The sequence below is a fragment of the Cricetulus griseus genome, chromosome 3, assembly GCF_003668045.3.
Source record: "Cricetulus griseus strain 17A/GY chromosome 3, alternate assembly CriGri-PICRH-1.0, whole genome shotgun sequence".
In the NCBI taxonomy this organism is placed as follows: domain Eukaryota; kingdom Metazoa; phylum Chordata; class Mammalia; order Rodentia; family Cricetidae; genus Cricetulus; species Cricetulus griseus.
The window spans coordinates 59,463,134-59,481,588 of NC_048596.1; the positions used below are offsets into that span (position 1 = coordinate 59,463,134).

General features: G+C 51.7%; 1 protein-coding gene across 1 annotated transcript in view; it reads right to left on the reverse strand.

Moving 5' to 3' along the window:
• Positions 1-18,455, reverse strand: part of Muc2 (mucin 2, oligomeric mucus/gel-forming) — a 30,848-nt gene that overhangs the window by 5,009 nt on the left and 7,384 nt on the right. Inside the window, 20 exon segments of the mRNA XM_035442097.1 lie at positions 200-378; positions 1,108-1,321; positions 1,603-1,786; positions 2,363-2,610; positions 3,102-3,276; positions 3,597-3,862; positions 4,476-4,736; positions 5,333-10,966; positions 10,969-11,013; positions 11,258-11,998; positions 13,451-13,654; positions 14,036-14,079; positions 14,688-14,835; positions 15,258-15,389; positions 15,623-15,779; positions 16,434-16,673; positions 16,792-16,971; positions 17,054-17,161; positions 17,631-17,769; positions 18,040-18,194. Coding sequence (XP_035297988.1) covers positions 200-378; positions 1,108-1,321; positions 1,603-1,786; positions 2,363-2,610; positions 3,102-3,276; positions 3,597-3,862; positions 4,476-4,736; positions 5,333-10,966; positions 10,969-11,013; positions 11,258-11,998; positions 13,451-13,654; positions 14,036-14,079; positions 14,688-14,835; positions 15,258-15,389; positions 15,623-15,779; positions 16,434-16,673; positions 16,792-16,971; positions 17,054-17,161; positions 17,631-17,769; positions 18,040-18,194 — 9,454 coding nt within the window.

Consider the following 18,455-nt stretch of genomic DNA (forward strand, 5'->3'; position numbering starts at 1 on the left):
AGAGAGAGAGAGAGAGAGAGAGAGAGAGAGAGAGAGAGAAGGCTGCCCCTCCCTGCAGTGACAGAGTGACCCAGCCCTTCCCACCCAAGACTTCGCCCCATGCCAGCAGAGGACGTGACGGGGAGCTGCCCAGTACCTTTGCCTGGCCCACAGATCCCCAGCATAGGGCAGTACATGGAGAGATATGAGAGGCACTTACAGCAGGCACCCTGGGTATGGTTCCTCCAGTCAATGCAGGTACCTTCCTTAGCACAGAGGGCTGCGTAGGCCTGAACACTGGCACACTCCATACCAGAGCCAGGAACAAAGCAGCTATCAAACAGGCAGGCTTCATAGTAGTGCTTGGGAGGCACGAACGGGTGACACTGGGAGAACAGGCTATGCAGAGAGAGATGGTCACACTCTCTGGTCAGCACCCCAGCCTCTCCACATGCTCCCCCGACCTCCCCCTGCCCTACTGGAGCCTGCTCAGGGGCCCCTGCCAAAGAGGCACTATGACTACCAGCAGAGAAGACAGAAAGCATTGGCCTCCGGGAAAGGCAGGACACATGCCTGTAGCGTCAAGCATGTAGAGATGCATTCTGCACACCTGAATGGTCACTGGTTGCCAGGATGCCCCCTTCCAACAATCATGACAGGACCACCTAGCTTTGACTTCAAACACCTCCAGGGGCAGGGAACATCCTCCTATGGCTACCAGATTTAGGAGTTCCTGACCTGTGTCCAAGCTCACCCCTGCCTCCCTGAGATGCTAATACTCTAGTCAGTTGATCTATTCAGGGTCTCCAGGTCAGCTGAGCCTGCACCTGGCCAGGAGGTGAGAGATGTCTGAGAGCAAAAAAAGGTGCTGAGGTGAGAATGTCAGAGAGGATAGCTAGGGCCTAGGAAAACAAAAGCCAAGTCCTGGGGTCCCTGTGACTGACACCCATCCACGGTGACAACCCCAGCTCTTCCAGGCCCACACAGGTGCTGTTCTGCCTACTTGGTAGACAGCAGGGACCACAGAGAAATGACACCTCAAGACCCTGCATTTTTTGAGGTGGGATCCCCAAAACCTAAGCTTGTCCTGATCCTCTTGTCTCCCCTTCTCCACTTCCCACAGGTCACCTGTCCATGATGAGCTGGCAGATAGGAGACACGGTGCAGTTCTTAAGCAACCCTGGTGTTGTGGCGGCTGGGCGCTTGGTGGTGAAGCCACTGTGGGGACAGTGTGGCTTGGAGGGGTCATTCACCAACCACTGGTCAGCAGCAACTTCACAGTCGGAGATGATCTCTCCACTAGGCAGGATGCAGTCATCTGCAGTATTGTTGGTGCAGGTGCCTGTGTACAGAGAAACCACCCATCAAGCCAGCACCAAGACCACACTATCAGACCCAGGTCAAGCCCTGGTGCCTCTCCTTCTCCAGTCCAGGCTCCCTGCATCCCACTGGTCAGGCAAGAGGGAAAAACTAATGGCAAGCTAACACCCACTGGCTTCTCACAGGGACCAGACATAAGACAGTGCCACAGCACCTGCCCACAGAGGAGCAGAGAACCCACAGCAAGGTGACAGGTGCTCAAGCCCGGTCTTGCCCGCCAGTGAAAGCAGGTAGGGGACTCACCACACTGGCCCTTTGTGTTGTTGCCAAACATTTGGTAGGGTAGCCGGATGGAGAAAGACAGGCCATTGTAGGAGATCTGGGCACCCAGCCTGGGGATGTCCACCACAAAGTTGATGCCAGATTCGTATACCTGCACCCCATACTTCTTGTAGGGCAGAGCCACTACTTGCTTGTTCACCTGTACCTGTAGTCAACATGTTTGAGTCAGGCAGGACCTCTGAGACAGGAGCAAGAAGAGCCTGTCACCTGCTAGAGGCTTGCCCTGCTTGTCCTGTCCCAGCATTGTCCTCTCTGGAAGCCATATAGCTGATGAAGAAGGCCACAAGTTGCACCTGGGTATAGCACCTGGGATGGGTATCTCCACCCCTATCTGAAGGGGGAGCTTTTCCTGTCCCTCGCCTCCTTCTCTTCCCTTCTTGCTTCCTTTCCACCATACTGGGACAGACCTTTGTCCCAGAAGAAGCCAAAGAAGGCCCTTCTCAGATAGTTTGGGGATCTATGAAAGGGTCAGAGCTCCTCAGATGTTTCAATCAACATCACCAATGACCCAGAGGATAGAGAAGACTCAGCTAGACACAGTCACTTCCTGTTCACCTATTCTCAGAGAGCCCATGAGAAGAGCTGATATGACCCTAAGGAGGCTCTCCATGTGCCATGGCTCCAGCCTGGTCCAATGGAGCCTAATGCTTTGTTGTCTGGGTTCACAGTATAAGGCCATGACAGACGCACTGTGGATGCTCAGCCAGCCCCAGCCACATACCTGCACCTCAATGGGCATCATGTGTGTGGTCTTGATCTGCACTTCCTGGGTCTCATGGCGCACAATAAGTGTGCGGGGGCAGGACACCTTGTCATTGACATCACAATGGTAGTTGTCAATGTAGACCCCAAAGTTGTCCACTGTGGGGGTGATCTCCTCCACCAGCACGTAGGTGCAGTTACCCTGGTAACTGTAGTAGAGCCCATCAAAGGTGACAAAGTGCGGGTCCCCCCAGCCAGTGCAGTAACCTGTGGAAGAAGCTCTGTAAGTTGATGTCACCAAGCCAGAACCACTGGGATCAAGTCAAGGTCAGGATTCAAGGGATAGGCTGGAAAAGCAGCAGTAACTAAAGGAGTCTGAAATACCTGGTCCCTAGGTTGGGCCACTAGGAGCATCCAAGCTAGAGCAGGTCTTCTAAAAGCGTCTTCCCAGTTGGTTCAGAGACATGCCCCCCATTCTGCAGGGTGAGGCCTTGCTTTAGAGACAGAAGGTCACTCCTAACCTCAGAAACATTCTTGCTCAGAAAGATGCCTCTGCCCCACCAGTCAAGGCTTCTACCTACCCAATCTCCTACCCAGGAAGACAGAAGGGATAATGAAAAGTCCCTAAGAATGTGTGCACAGCCTACAGCAGGTGTTTAGCAATCAAGGTCTGTTCTCAGGAGGTTGGCCCAGAAGCCACCAGTACCAAAGAAAAAAAGACCCTGGCAGGTGCATCCCCAAATAGCTAAGGGCCTTACAGTCACACTCCCAGTGCCAGCAGCAGCCATCAGGGTCAACAACTCGAACAGGCTTGAGGCCATTGGAACAGGTGGGCATGGGTGGGGGGTTGCACTCCAGCTCTACAATCTCCACTACGTTGTCATGCTTGCACGTGGCCATGGTACAGTTACATAGCCACCAGGTCTCATTCACCTGTGGGACAGAGGGTGTGAAATAGTCAGCAGGCAGCCCAGCTTAGCCTCCCCAGTCTACACAGGAGGATAGGCCCCACTCAGGGATGGAACTGAGGGAAGCTAGGATAAGGACAAGAGAGGCAGGATATGGTGAAAAGAGAGAAGGAGAGCAGACCCTTTGCCTATAATGTTTTGGGAAGCATCAGCTCTACAGGAAAAGGTGTGGGTGTGGGGATATGGGCATCTTGGACAACCAGGAAGGGTATCATGCAGATGGTGGATGTTTGGACAAGGACTTGTTCAGTGCCAGGGTAACAAAGCCACATACTGCCCACTGACCTGTCTGGGAGGATCAAAGTCGAGGCAACCAGGGCTGAAGGTTGTGGCTGTTGTACTGGGTGTTGATGGTGGTGTGGAGGGTGTAGACTTTGGAGATGTGGTAGATGGTGTGGAGGGTGTGGTTGTCAGGGAGGACGTTGGTGTTGAAGGTGTAGAAGTTGAGGGAGTAGATGGGCAGGACCAATTGAAGACCTGGACTTGGCAGTCAAAAGAGCAGTTCACATAATAGCAAGTATCCCCAAAGGTATTATTGTAGATCAGTTCACCTACAAGGGAAGAGAAGGATGCAGTCTTTACACCATTCAGAGGCAGAGCAGGCCACTAGAACATACTGGTAGATTTCATGGAGGGAGGTACTACATGGGAGGGACCCACTACATGGAGGAGGAGGTGCTTAGGAGTAATGAGCAGTGTTAGATGAAATACAAGGGTTAACCCCCTAGCATGGCATTAGTGGCATTACAAGAAGTAGAAGAGACTAGAGCCAGCACATTTGTGCCATCTCACTACCTAATGCCTGCACCATGTTTTGATGAGGAACTCAACAGGTGCCAGTGCCATGTTCCTAACTCCAAAACTGTCAGATAAATGACCTTCTGTCATTTATAAATCATCTGGCCTCGAGCATTTTGTTACAACAGAAAATGGACTAAGACCCACCTCTACTTGTTCTCCAAGCCTTGGAAGAGCCCTGACCTCTAATTCATGTCCCCAACAAGGTGAAGCTGGCCACAAAAGCATACATCCATGACCAGTCTCTAGCCTCCTGAGCAAGCTTCAATTTAGGGGATGACCCTGATTCCACCCACTGGGAAGAGCAGAAACCAGCCTGAGCTTTATGAATATTAGACATATATATTAGAATGGTACTTTGGATACCTGGGCCATAGTAAGTGCCATTTACATAGCAGCAACTGATTTGGGTGCTGGGAGAGGTGAGTGGGGAAACTGAGGAGAGTGTCCCCCAAGATGAGGTCCTGGTGGTCTCCAAGGTAGTTGGCGCGGTTGACGAGAGACTTGTCTGGGTAACAGATTCTGTGGTGGACATTGGCACAGTGGGGGATGTAGGGGTGGGCGTGGAAGGTGGTCTTGTGGTGGATGAAGTTGGTCCTGGTGTGGTCTTTGAGGAAATAGACGTGCCTGTAAGAACAGTTACATTGTGGGCGAATGGCACTGTTCATCCCAGATGCTGCAGAGCTCAACCTGCAGGTCCCACCACAGAGAAATGACAGCTGTCTTAAGAAGCCATGATGAGGAGTCAAAGCCTTGTATCTACTCACCAGAATTTCCATCACCATGCATACCATGTGACTGTCACACTGAACACTGGACATCAGACAGTGCCCTCCAAGCTAGCTAGCTACTCTCCAAGACCTCTTGTGCCAAGCCCAGACACAGCAGTGGCCCTCTGCCTTACACCAGCCCTGTCCCAGTGCAGTCCAGGACTTCCCTGGGAGAGATCTCCCCGTGGAGTCCTGTCACTGTTGAGCTGCAAAGTCTATGCTGAAGTAGCCCTGTCTGAGGAAAGATAGTAACCTTTGTTACCAGAGAATTCATGACTCCCAGGATTCTGACTCAGTAGGCAGAAGGTTAGCCTGCCTCAAACCTTCCAGGGGACTTGCCTCACTGCTCAAGAACAGTCACGAAGCACAAAGTGTTGACCCCAGGCTCAGGTCTTAAGGTCACAAACTTCCCTAAGGGAAGACGAATAGGGGTGGCTTCACATGAGTGCTTACCAGAAGTTGTGGTAGGTCCTGGTGTTGATCCTGGAGGTGAAGAGGATGTACTGCCCACTGATGAAGTGACGAACGGTGATATGGTTCCAGGTGATGATGCTGTGCTAGATGTTGCTATGGTGCTTACAGGGGTACTTGAAAGGATGATGGACTCCGTGGGTGGGTAAGAAGTTGACACAGAGGTCATGGGGGTCGAGGGCTTGGTTGGAGGTTTGGAAGAAGTTGATCCTGTAGTAGGTACTGTGTTTGTAGGGGTGGAGATCTCTTCGGTTGTGGTGGTGGGTTTGGGGGTTGAGGTTTGGCTAGTATATGTTGAGGATGTGCTTTCAGTGGAGGTAGAGGTTGGGAATGATGTCCGTGGAGTAGTGGGAGATGGGACTGGAGTCTCTGTGATGACAGAAGTGGGTATTGTAGGGGTAGTGGTGATAGTAGAGGATGAGGGTGGGATTGTTGAGATAGTAGATGTTGAGACTGGTGTCTCTGTAGGGGTGGGAGAAACTGTGATAGTGGTAGTTGGCCCAGTTGACTGTGTGGTGGTAGATGGTGTGGTTGAGGTGTGTGGGGTTGGAGTCACTGGAGTAGAGGGTGTTGGACTGGTTGTCTGTGTGGTGGTAGATGTTGGAGGGGAGGTACTTGTATGGGGTGTTGTTGTGGTCTCTGTGATGGTAGATGTTGAGGGTGAGGTCTCTGTGGTTGTAGGTATTGGTGTTGGAGACACTGTAGTAGAGGAGGTTGGCCCAGTTGACTGTGTGGTGGTAGATGGTGTGGTTGAGGTGTGTGGGGTTGGAGTCACTGGAGTAGAGGGTGTTGGACTGGTTGTCTGTGTGGTGGTAGATGTTGGAGGGGAGGTACTTGTGTGGGGTGTTGTTGTGGTCTCTGTGATAGTAGATGTTGAGGGTGAGGTCTCTGTGGTTGTAGGTATTGGTGTTGGAGACACTGTAGTAGAGGACGTTGGCCCAGTTGACTGTGTGGTGGTAGATGGTGTGGTTGAGGTGTGTGGGGTTGGAGTCACTGGAGTAGACGGTGTTGGACTGGTTGTCTGTGTGGTGGTAGATGTTGGAGGGGAGGTACTTGTGTGGGGTGTTGTTGTGGTCTCTGTGATAGTAGATGTTGAGGGTGAGGTCTCTGTGGTTGTAGGTATTGGTGTTGGAGACACTGTAGTAGAGGACGTTGGCCCAGTTGACTGTGTGGTGGTAGATGGTGTGGTTGAGGTGTGTGGGGTTGGAGTCACTGGAGTAGAGGGTGTTGGACTGGTTGTCTGTGTGGTGGTAGATGTTGGAGGGGAGGTACTTGTGTGGGGTGTTGTTGTGGTCTCTGTGATAGTAGATGTTGAGGGTGAGGTCTCTGTGGTTGTAGGTATTGGTGTTGGAGACACTGTAGTAGAGGACGTTGGCCCAGTTGACTGTGTGGTGGTAGATGGTGTGGTTGAGGTGTGTGGGGTTGGAGTCACTGGAGTAGAGGGTGTTGGACTGGTTGTCTGTGTGGTGGTAGATGTTGGAGGGGAGGTACTTGTGTGGGGTGTTGTTGTGGTCTCTGTGATAGTAGATGTTGAGGGTGAGGTCTCTGTGGTTGTAGGTATTGGTGTTGGAGACACTGTAGTAGAGGACGTTGGACCAGTTGACTGTGTGGTGGTAGATGGTGTGGTTGAGGTGTGTGGGGTTGAAGTCACTGGAGTAGAGGGTGTTGGACTGGTTGTCTGTGTGGTGGTAGATGTTGGAGGGGAGGTACTTGTGTGGGGTGTTGTTGTTGTGGTCTCTGTGATAGTAGATGTTGAGGGTGAGGTCTCTGTGGTTGTAGGTATTGGTGTTGGAGACACTGTAGTAGAGGACGTTGGACCAGTTGACTGTGTGGTGGTAGATGGTGTGGTTGAGGTGTGTGGGGTTGAAGTCACTGGAGTAGAGGGTGTTGGACTGGTTGACTGTGTGGTGGTAGATGTTGGAGGGGAGGTACTTGTATGGGGTGTTGTTGTGGTCTCTGTGATGGTAGATGTTGAGGGTGAGGTCTCTGTGGTTGTAGGTATTGGTGTTGGAGACACTGTAGTAGAGGACGTTGGCCCAGTTGACTGTGTGGTGGTAGATGGTGTGGTTGAGGTGTGTGGGGTTGGAGTCACTGGAGTAGACGGTGTTGGACTGGTTGTCTGTGTGGTGGTAGATGTTGGAGGGGAGGTACTTGTGTGGGGTGTTGTTGTGGTCTCTGTGATGGTAGATGTTGAGGGTGAGGTCTCTGTGGTTGTAGGTATTGGTGTTGGAGTCACTGTAGTAGTGGAGGTTGGACCAGTTGACTGTGTGGTGGTAGATGGTGTGGTTGAGGTGTGTGGGGTTGGAGTCACTGGAGTAGAGGGTGTTGGACTGGTTGTCTGTGTGGTGGTAGATGTTGGAGGGGAGGTACTTGTGTGGGGTGTTGTTGTGGTCTCTGTGATGGTAGATGTTGAGGGTGAGGTCTCTGTGGTTGTAGGTATTGGTGTTGGAGACACTGTAGTCGAGGAGGTTGGACCAGTTGACTGTGTGGTGGTAGATGGTGTGGTTGAGGTGTGTGGGGTTGGAGTCACTGGAGTAGAGGGTGTTGGACTGGTTGTCTGTGTGGTGGTAGATGTTGGAGGGGAGGTACTTGTGTGGGGTGTTGTTGTGGTCTCTGTGATAGTAGATGTTGAGGGTGAGGTCTCTGTGGTTGTAGGTATTGGTGTTGGTGTCACTGTAGTAGTGGAGGTTGGACCAGTTGACTGTGTGGTGGTAGATGGTGTGGTTGAGGTGTGTGGGGTTGAAGTCACTGGAGTAGAGGGTGTTGGACTGGTTGTCTGTGTGGTGGTAGATGTTGGAGGGGAGGTACTTGTGTGGGGTGTTGTTGTGGTCTCTGTGATGGTAGATGTTGAGGGTGAGGTCTCTGTGGTTGTAGGTATTGGTGTTGGAGACACTGTAGTAGAGGACGTTGGCCCAGTTGACTGTGTGGTGGTAGATGGTGTGGTTGAGGTGTGTGGGGTTGGAGTCACTGGAGTAGACGGTGTTGGACTGGTTGTCTGTGTGGTGGTAGATGTTGGAGGGGAGGTACTTGTGTGGGGTGTTGTTGTGGTCTCTGTGATAGTAGATGTTGAGGGTGAGGTCTCTGTGGTTGTAGGTATTGGTGTTGGTGTCACTGTAGTCGAGGAGGTTGGCCCAGTTGACTGTGTGGTGGTAGATGGTGTGGTTGAGGTGTGTGGGGTTGGAGTCACTGGAGTAGAGGGTGTTGGACTGGTTGTCTGTGTGGTGGTAGATGTTGGAGGGGAGGTACTTGTGTGGGGTGTTGTTGTGGTCTCTGTGATGGTAGATGTTGAGGGTGAGGTCTCTGTGGTTGTAGGTATTGGTGTTGGAGACACTGTAGTAGAGGACGTTGGCCCAGTTGACTGTGTGGTGGTAGATGGTGTGGTTGAGGTGTGTGGGGTTGGAGTCACTGGAGTAGAGGGTGTTGGACTGGTTGTCTGTGTGGTGGTAGATGTTGGAGGGGAGGTACTTGTGTGGGGTGTTGTTGTTGTGGTCTCTGTGATAGTAGATGTTGAGGGTGAGGTCTCTGTGGTTGTAGGTATTGGTGTTGGAGTCACTGTAGTAGTGGAGGTTGGACCAGTTGACTGTGTGGTGGTAGATGGTGTGGTTGAGGTGTGTGGGGTTGGAGTCACTGGAGTAGAGGGTGTTGGACTGGTTGTCTGTGTGGTGGTAGATGTTGGAGGGGAGGTACTTGTGTGGGGTGTTGTTGTGGTCTCTGTGATAGTAGATGTTGAGGGTGAGGTCTCTGTGGTTGTAGGTATTGGTGTTGGTGTCACTGTAGTCGAGGAGGTTGGACCAGTTGACTGTGTGGTGGTAGATGGTGTGGTCGAGGTGTGTGGGGTTGGAGTCACTGGAGTAGAGGGTGTTGGACTGGTTGTCTGTGTGGTGGTAGATGTTGGAGGGGAGGTACTTGTGTGGGGTGTTGTTGTTATGGTCTCTGTGATAGTAGATGTTGAGGGTGAGGTCTCTGTGGTTGTAGGTATTGGTGTTGGAGACACTGTAGTCGAGGAGGTTGGACCAGTTGACTGTGTGGTGGTAGATGGTGTGGTTGAGGTGTGTGGGGTTGGAGTCACTGGAGTAGACGGTGTTGGACTGGTTGTCTGTGTGGTGGTAGATGTTGGAGGGGAGGTACTTGTGTGGGGTGTTGTTGTGGTCTCTGTGATGGTAGATGTTGAGGGTGAGGTCTCTGTGGTTGTAGGTATTGGTGTTGGAGACACTGTAGTAGAGGACGTTGGACCAGTTGACTGTGTGGTGGTAGATGGTGTGGTTGAGGTGTGTGGGGTTGGAGTCACTGGAGTAGAGGGTGTTGGACTGGTTGTCTGTGTGGTGGTAGATGTTGGAGGGGAGGTACTTGTGTGGGGTGTTGTTGTGGTCTCTGTGATAGTAGATGTTGAGGGTGAGGTCTCTGTGGTTGTAGGTATTGGTGTTGGTGTCACTGTAGTAGTGGAGGTTGGACCAGTTGACTGTGTGGTGGTAGATGGTGTGGTTGAGGTGTGTGGGGTTGAAGTCACTGGAGTAGAGGGTGTTGGACTGGTTGTCTGTGTGGTGGTAGATGTTGGAGGGGAGGTACTTGTGTGGGGTGTTGTTGTGGTCTCTGTGATGGTAGATGTTGAGGGTGAGGTCTCTGTGGTTGTAGGTATTGGTGTTGGTGTCACTGTAGTAGAGGACGTTGGACCAGTTGACTGTGTGGTGGTAGATGGTGTGGTTGAGGTGTGTGGGGTTGGAGTCACTGGAGTAGAGGGTGTTGGAGTAGTTGTCTGTGTGGTGGTAGATGTTGGAGGGGAGGTACTTGTGTGGGGTGTTGTTGTGGTCTCTGTGATGGTAGATGTTGAGGGTGAGGTCTCTGTGGTTGTAGGTATTGGTGTTGGAGACACTGTAGTAGAGGACGTTGGACCAGTTGACTGTGTGGTGGTAGATGGTGTGGTTGAGGTGTGTGGGGTTGGAGTCACTGGAGTAGACGGTGTTGGACTGGTTGTCTGTGTGGTGGTAGATGTTGGAGGGGAGGTACTTGTGTGGGGTGTTGTTGTGGTCTCTGTGATGGTAGATGTTGAGGGTGAGGTCTCTGTGGTTGTAGGTATTGGTGTTGGAGACACTGTAGTAGTGGAGGTTGGACCAGTTGACTGTGTGGTGGTAGATGGTGTGGTTGAGGTGTGTGGGGTTGGAGTCACTGGAGTAGAGGGTGTTGGACTGGTTGTCTGTGTGGTGGTAGATGTTGGAGGGGAGGTACTTGTGTGGGGTGTTGTTGTGGTCTCTGTGATGGTAGATGTTGAGGGTGAGGTCTCTGTGGTTGTAGGTATTGGTGTTGGAGACACTGTAGTAGAGGAGGTTGGACCAGTTGACTGTGTGGTGGTAGATGGTGTGGTTGAGGTGTGTGGGGTTGGAGTCACTGGAGTAGACGGTGTTGGACTGGTTGTCTGTGTGGTGGTAGATGTTGGAGGGGAGGTACCTGTATACGGTGTTGTTGTGGTCTCTGTGATAGTAGATGCTGAGGTTGAGGTTTCTGTGGTGGTAGATGTGGAGGTTGACATGACTGTACTTGTTGATGTTGGGACAGAAGTCACTGTAGTAGTTGTTGAAGTCTGTGTGGTTGTCATAATGTTGGAGCACCCTGGGGTACAGCACTGACAGCACTGAACGTTGATCTCATAGTTGAAACACATGGGCATGCTCGTCATCTCTCCAATTTTCTGGTCTGCATTTCTGCACACTAGCCCAACATTTTTGTCACAAATCACTTTCTGTCCTAGCTGATCAAGTGGTTTGTTGGTAAACCACGTAGATCTGCAGGAGATGTTAGCCACCTCCCAGCCTGGATCACAGGCATCTCCAATCGGTTCAATATCTCCACCTTCTGGACCATAGGTGGGTTTGCCAGAATCCTTCCAGCCGGTCCACTTGCATCTTTCAATGCATGTAGTCTGTTTAGTTGTGGTGGTGGATAGGGTGGACGCTGTTGATGAAATGGTAGGTGAGGTGCTTGGTGATGTGGCAGTCGAAGTTTCTGGTGAAGTGGTTGGTGAAATTGTAGCAGAGGTTGTTGGCGAACTGTTAGGGGAGGTGGTTGATGTTTGTGAAGTGGTCAATGAAGTCGTTGGTGTAGTGGTAGATGAGATGGTTGGTGTAGCGGTCGGTGAAGTGGTTGTTGAAACTATTGGTGTAGTGGTAGGCAAGCTTGTTGGTGATGTGGAAGCTGAGCTAGATGGTGAAACTGTTATAGTAATCGGTGATGGTGGTGAAGTTGTAGATGAAGTCAGTGGGGAAGTTGTGGATAAGGGGGTTGGTGAAGAGGTGTGTGGAGTTGTTGGCGAAGCAGGTGAGGGTGTTGGGGAAGTTGTAGGTGAGCTGGTGGGAGTAGTACAGTACTCCCTTGGGAAGCAACAGTTGACTCGTATCTCATAGTCATAACAAAGTTCAAATACTTCGTTTCCACTTCCATACTGCTCTTCGTTATTGCAAACGAGCCCCACTGAGACGTTACACTGTACCTTCTGGCCCAGCTCCTCCCAGCTGAGTTTGGGTTCTGTGGCTGCCCTGCACTCAATGTCCACAGGAGCACTGCAGATGCTGTCGAAGGTCTCCCTATCACCATGACCACTGCCACTGCTAGGATGGTTGTTGTTGATCCAATCAGACCAGAAGCAGCAATGTGGTCCTAGGGAAGTAAAATTACATATAAGTCATTCATGCTTGAGAGAGGCTATGATGATTCAGAGTCCTCAGTGACCTCTGTAGCCACCCCACAGATACACTTTCCCACCCCATCATCACCAAGGGACCAGGTTTATAGGGTTGGAGTTCAGAATAGACCCATATTTACAGCTGAAAGACTGTGGCCTAGAGAGAAGGGGCCACCCAAAGCCATGTCTAGGTGGGATACATCCTGGTCTTAGAGCCCCAGCTCAGCACCCCTTCTTTGGCAATATTGTGTGAGAAAATAAAAAAGACTAACAAGAAATCCATCCCTAAGGAACAGTGTGAAAGGGGCTTTGTCTATTCCTGACCAAGAACACGGTCATTCACACAGGTCAGGCCCCACCTCTATGTCCATGAACTTGGCAAACAGTGAGTAAGTTCACCTGTGATCCACAAGCAGGTAAGTGCAGCCTGCCCTCACTTCTGCTTCTGAAGGAAGCCGGGAGGGACTTAAAAATATTTTCTCTTCTTGGCCCTACTTATCATGGGAAAGTATTGTCAATGTCACTTGCTAGAAGTTGTTAATGGAATGTCAGTCAAGGGAAAAAAGGAGGATATTACTGTACAGTTTAAGAATTAAAAAAAAAGCATGCTCTTGCTACACAGCCCTAGCCAGCCTGGAACTCTCTACATAAACTATAGGCCTCAAACTTATGGCAATCATCCTGCTTCTGCTTCCCAAGTCCTGGTTGCAAGTGTGCACCACCAGCTCTGCCTGCATTGTATGTATGAACACATTTGTGTGTGTACATGTGTTTGCATATATGCATGGACATGTGTGTATGTGAGTGTGGAGACCAGAGGACAATCTCCAGTGTCATCCTCAAGAATGCCATCTACTTCCTTTCAGACGAGGTCTCTCATTCACCTGGAACTTGGCAATTAAGTCATACTGGCTTGCCAGAGCAACCCAAGAATCCTCCTGTCTCCATGTCCCCAACAGTGCTATTGCAAATGTATACCCATATACCTAGCATTTTTACATGGGCTCTGGGGATCAAGCCCATGTCCTCATTCCTGTGAAGCAAGTTCTTTGCCAACTGAGCCCCAAGCCCAGTCCAGGTCCCCAAAATTACAGGTGTTCTTCTCTGTGTCTGTCATACCCCTGACAACTCACTCATCATAGATATGGTTTGAACTGGAACAAATGCAAAAGAATGTAAGGACATCCTCCAATGTCCCCTGAGTTCAGAGAAATGTCAATGCCACCTAAATTCTCAGTTGACTTGATGAACAGAGGCTGAATACACAGACCTGCCTCTGGTCCCCAGAAGAAGAATCCATGATGGTTTCTCAAGAATACAAAAGCCTCCAGAATAAGCCTCACCTTTAGTGGTGGTCATCGTACCTATGGTGGTGACAGTTGCAGTAGTAGCTGTGTCAGTGGCAGTGGTGGTGGCAGTTGCAGTACTGGAGGTGGCGGTGGTTGTGGTTGTGGTTGTTGTGGTGGTGGTGGAGATGGGGGTGGTGGTGGAGACTGTGGTGAAGCTTGTCAGGGTGGATGGGGGTGGGGTGGAGGAGACACAAATATTGAGATGTTTCTCCACTGTCCCATTGGAGTCACAGATCTCCCAGTAGCAGAAGACACCATCCTGGGTCTGGTTAAGAACCTTCCCTGCACAGAGGATACGGGGCCATCAACCCAACAAGAAAGACAGACTTTCAAGGCTTCCCCAATTTATCACATGTGCAGGAAGAGTGAGATACATTCAGGCAGGACTGCATCCCCAGAACCTCTTAGAACCCAGATGAGAGATGCACTAGAAATTCCCCATTAAAGAAAGGAAACAAAGATGTGGAGTGTGGTTCCCTTGGGCTTGCTGCACAGCTCAGCAAGTTGAATCTGGAAAGTACTGAGCAACAAAAAACAGAGCCCAGGAGGAAACCAATCCCTACTGAGGCTAGGCCCCATGGGTACAAGAAAACACATCCCACAGGCTTCCTGGGTTGGGACCTCCACCCTCTACCTCCAGGATCCCAGCAGAGAGCAGCTTACCTTTATCGGGATAGCACATGATTTCTGAGGTATTGGTGCATATACTGAAAAGAAAGTGTAGATGTTACAGTTCCTCCCCATACCCTCCCACATGCCTATCTCCCTGTGCTCGGGCCCAGAGCCCCAGAGTACTGCCCCAAACATGAGCTACAAAGGAACCCACCCATTGGGTTCTAAATGTGGCCAGCCAGATGAGGTGAAGCAAGCTAAGAAAAAGCTGGACCAAGAGGATGGGATGAGATCAAAAGGCCTTCATTCCCCCAAAGGACAGAAACTGGCACGTCTGTACCCTAACTCCTATGACCATATGTGTATACTGTGCACTGTGGGAGTGCAACTGTGTGTGGCTGTGTCCATGTATCGGAAGCCTTGAAAGTCTATCTTTCTTGTTGGGTTGATGGCCCCGTATCCTCTGTGCAGGGAAGGTTCTTAACCTCCTCATGCACATTGAGTGGGCTGTGCATGCATGTGAGTGTGGCTATGAGCCATGTATATGTGCTTGCATGAGCATATGCACCTGACCAGAGTGACCACATCCCCATGTATGTGAACATGGTGTGTGTGTGTGTGTGTGTGTGTGTGTGTGTGTGTGTGTGCGCGCGCGCGCGCGCGCGCGCGCGCGCGTATATCCCATGCAATGTAAGCTCAGTACCAAGACTTGCAGATCTCCTCAGTGGGAACAGACGAATTGGGTGGGTAATGAGTGTCCCCAATATAGCAGCCACACTTGTCCTCAGTGACACATCTCTTCTGGTCCTCATCATAGATGGGCCTGTCCTTAGGGCACCGGGGGTAGCAGCCTAGTGGGCATAGGAAGTGAGGTTTAGACCACCGTGGAGGACTCCCTGATCCACCGACCTTCCTCATCAGCCCCACCCCATCTGGTGTTTTGCTTAGAGACGTTCATCTACGAAGAACAAGAGTCGGAAGACAAGGTTTGTGTCTCCCCTGCCACGAGGGCGTTCTGCTCTGCACACACCCAAGTGGTCCCCACCCGTGAGTTAGCATGCTCCTTTGTCACCTCTTCAAGAGGCAGGGCCTTAGCTTGGTTCCATGGCCCCTGTTCAGTGCACCAACTATAGTGAAATGAACCTTGTTCCCTGAACCAAGCCTCTTAGCCCTTGGGCACCTCTCCAGCATCCCATGCATCTCCAGTAATGGTAGCCCTCAGCCTGACAGGGGACTGCCCCTCAGCAGCAACCTCCCTGAAGGGCCTGCTCACCCTCCAGGTGGGAAACAGAGATGTTGGAGTGGATGCCATTGATGGTCCTGCAGGTCTCAAAGCTGCGGTTCCCGCATGGTTCATAGTGCCATTCACACTCGTTGGGGGGGTTGTAGTAATCACAGAATATGGCTAGAGGGAGAGACGATGGAGACATGGTCAGGCTTGGGGGCATACAAGTGGGCACCCAAGCAAGCCTGCATCAGGGGATATGAGCAGGAACAGGTCCAGTCAGTTCCTACCAACACGAGTCTCACTACACCCCAAGAAAGGATGGGGACAAGTATGGGATGGGACAAGTAAGTGATGACATTCAGTCATCACTTGGATAGGGAAAGAAGATGCTGTCTGCCATGGGTACTCACGGCATAGGTCCGGTGTCCTCCAGAACACACAGGCCTCGGCCTTGGTGCACTCCTGAGCATAGGAGGCCACAGCAGAGCAGAAACACTCACAGTCACCACCCGTGTCACAAGAGCAAGAGTCATGCACACAGGCCTCATAGAAGACTGTCGGATCCACCTAGGAAGAAGAAGACTTCCATGTGCCCAAGGCCCGCATTGCCCTTAGAGGGCCTGGAACTCAGGACACTGAAGTTGGCACGTGGCCTCAGAGTAGCTGATGGAGGGAGGGTACTCACATTCAGGACACCTTGGCCAAAAGCTGTTGAGTGACTCAAGATGATCATCCTAAAACTGCCCCTCCCCCTGCTATGTTCTAGGCTCTAACAAAATGTCATTTCTCTCCCTCCCTGATGAGCATGTAATTAGGGCAAAAGAGGTCAGCGTCTACCCAGGAATCTCAGAGAGAAAGGTTATCATCTAATTACAGACTCCAAGAACCAAGTGCACAGAATTGAAGAACAAATACCCCATGATGGTACAGCAACATGCTTCCAAGTATCCTTAGCCTACTTGGAGAAAAACAAACATAGCAAGACTAATAGTCCATTTCCCTCTCATGGCCACAGTCATGCTCACCCATCTCTTTCAGTGGCCCCAACGGTGGCCTTGATCACAATCACAATACACTTACAGTGGGAATCCTCCTGCAGAGCCCTTTGTCCATGCCCACAGTCCACACGCATCCGTGACCCTGCCTGCATTTGTGGCCCTCCCATGCCTTCAGCCATGCCTACCTTCCTGTGACCCTGCCCATGCCTGCAGCCCCACCTACCCTGCTATGGCACCCTTTGAATACACCACTCTTGATAATACTGCACTGCTTCTCTGCCCAGGAGCGACGATGTGGGTTCAGGCTGCAGGGGTCCGGGGTGTGGTTCACATCTGGGCACGTGGTAGCTTCCTTCCAGCTATTCCCAAAGTCCAGCTCGCTGGTCACCACCATGTGGTCCCGAGTGGTGAAGTCATTTTTGGTCTGGTCATCAAAGTTCCCACACAGACCACAGACAGTGCCCTGCGGGAGGAAAGACAAGAGTCTCCAGCTTGAGACGGTCTGGAGGTAGGGGACAGCAGCATCCACAGGGTCTGTGCTAGGGGCAGCCCAGGATATGGCTGGCATCTTGGTGGCTCACCTTGTAAGAAGGAGCCAGCTTGATGAAGATGGTGGTCCTCTTGTCCCAGATAACGATAATACCAGAGCTGACCTCCACCACCAGGTACAGGCCCACTTCCCGGGTGATGTAGGGCACATGGTGCCCCTCCCCCAACTGCTTTACAACCCGTTGTTTATCAACCAGCTTCAGCTCTGTTCCCTATCCAGAGAAAAGGATGCTCACTGACCGTGTCCAAGGGCCCCCCAAGGGATCCCCTGTCTCAGAAACCAGCAGCACTCACCCCTATAAAGATCTTTATGGCCTTGGAGCAGGTAACACCTGTAGTGCCACAGGGGACATTCTCAGTGATAATGCTGAAGGAGCCCGTAGTGTTCTGGCCACAGTAGTCCTGAGGGCCGACAAGACAGTATCAGCAAAGGAAGCGAGGGCACGGGTGCCTGCCCAGCTGACAAGGCTAAGGCCACCCCTCTGAGTAGAAAATGTTCTGCCTTTCCCCATCTGGGATTCAAGGCCCTAACTCAAACCTCACCCAGCCAGATCTTCTGTTGTCTAGGGATGATGATGCCATACAAAGGACAGAAGGGATAGTAGTATGGCCTGTCTTCACACACACACACACACACACACACACACACACACACACACACACACAAGGGAGGGGGGTCTTTCTCAATACCCCCCATCCCCATGCATGGGTAGGGCACTGGAGAAAGGAGAGGGGTTTACCACACCCTCTCTATTCACTGGAAGCCTAGCAGTATGGGTTCCAGGGTGAAGAAGGGCTAGCCCTTCCCACCCCAAGGGCCCTCCTCCATATCTCAGGGCAGTCCCCTTCCTGGAGAGGTTCGCAATCGCACCTGGACAGCCACATAGGAGCAGTGTCCATCGAAGTCATAGTGTTTTCCATCGAAGGTGATGTAGTGGCCACTCCCATAGATGGAGCAGGTGCTGTGGCACGCATATTGGGTGCACTCCCAGCGTCCTTTCTGGCAAGTACTGAGGAGAAAGGTAGAGGAGCCTGAAGGGGCCTGAGGCTAAAACTCCCACAGGCCCTCAGAGAGCAGCTTAGGTAAGGCCCTGGACACCATGGCAATAGCTCCTGGAGCAGTCCATATGGGAAACCTGCAAGCACCTATACTGGCCTAAGAGTGACCTCTAGGGCAAGGGGTAGACACAAGACTTTCTCTGTCAACAGAATGGGGGCCTTCTTCTATCGTCACAAAACCAGCCTAGTCCCTCCAATGTAGCCTGACTGGGCCAGCTCACCAGGTGTTGTTACAGTCCAGTTTAATCATGCCACCAGGGTTGTATATGTCTTTGTTGTGGATGCAAGGACAATCCTCCTCCTCCACACAGCCACCACGGCCATCATCCAGCAGCCCATCAGGACACACACAGCCGCTGACACACTCTGTGTGGTACTGGAATAAGAAGGGCTCAGATGAGGGTCACGCCCTCCTTGAGGGGTCTAGTGCCCACATGAGAAGATCTAAGTGTACTGGACCCCCAACTTCTCCTCTCTCCTAAAACCCCTCCCTTCAAGCTCATCCGTGTCAGGGAGACCAGGTAGGGTTGCTGGTCAAAGCCCCTAGGCTCTGAGCTGCTGTCGGTCACAGGGTCACAGGGAGTGTCAATACATGCAGGCATTTGTAAGACTCAGCCCCCAGCCCAATGAGCTGGCA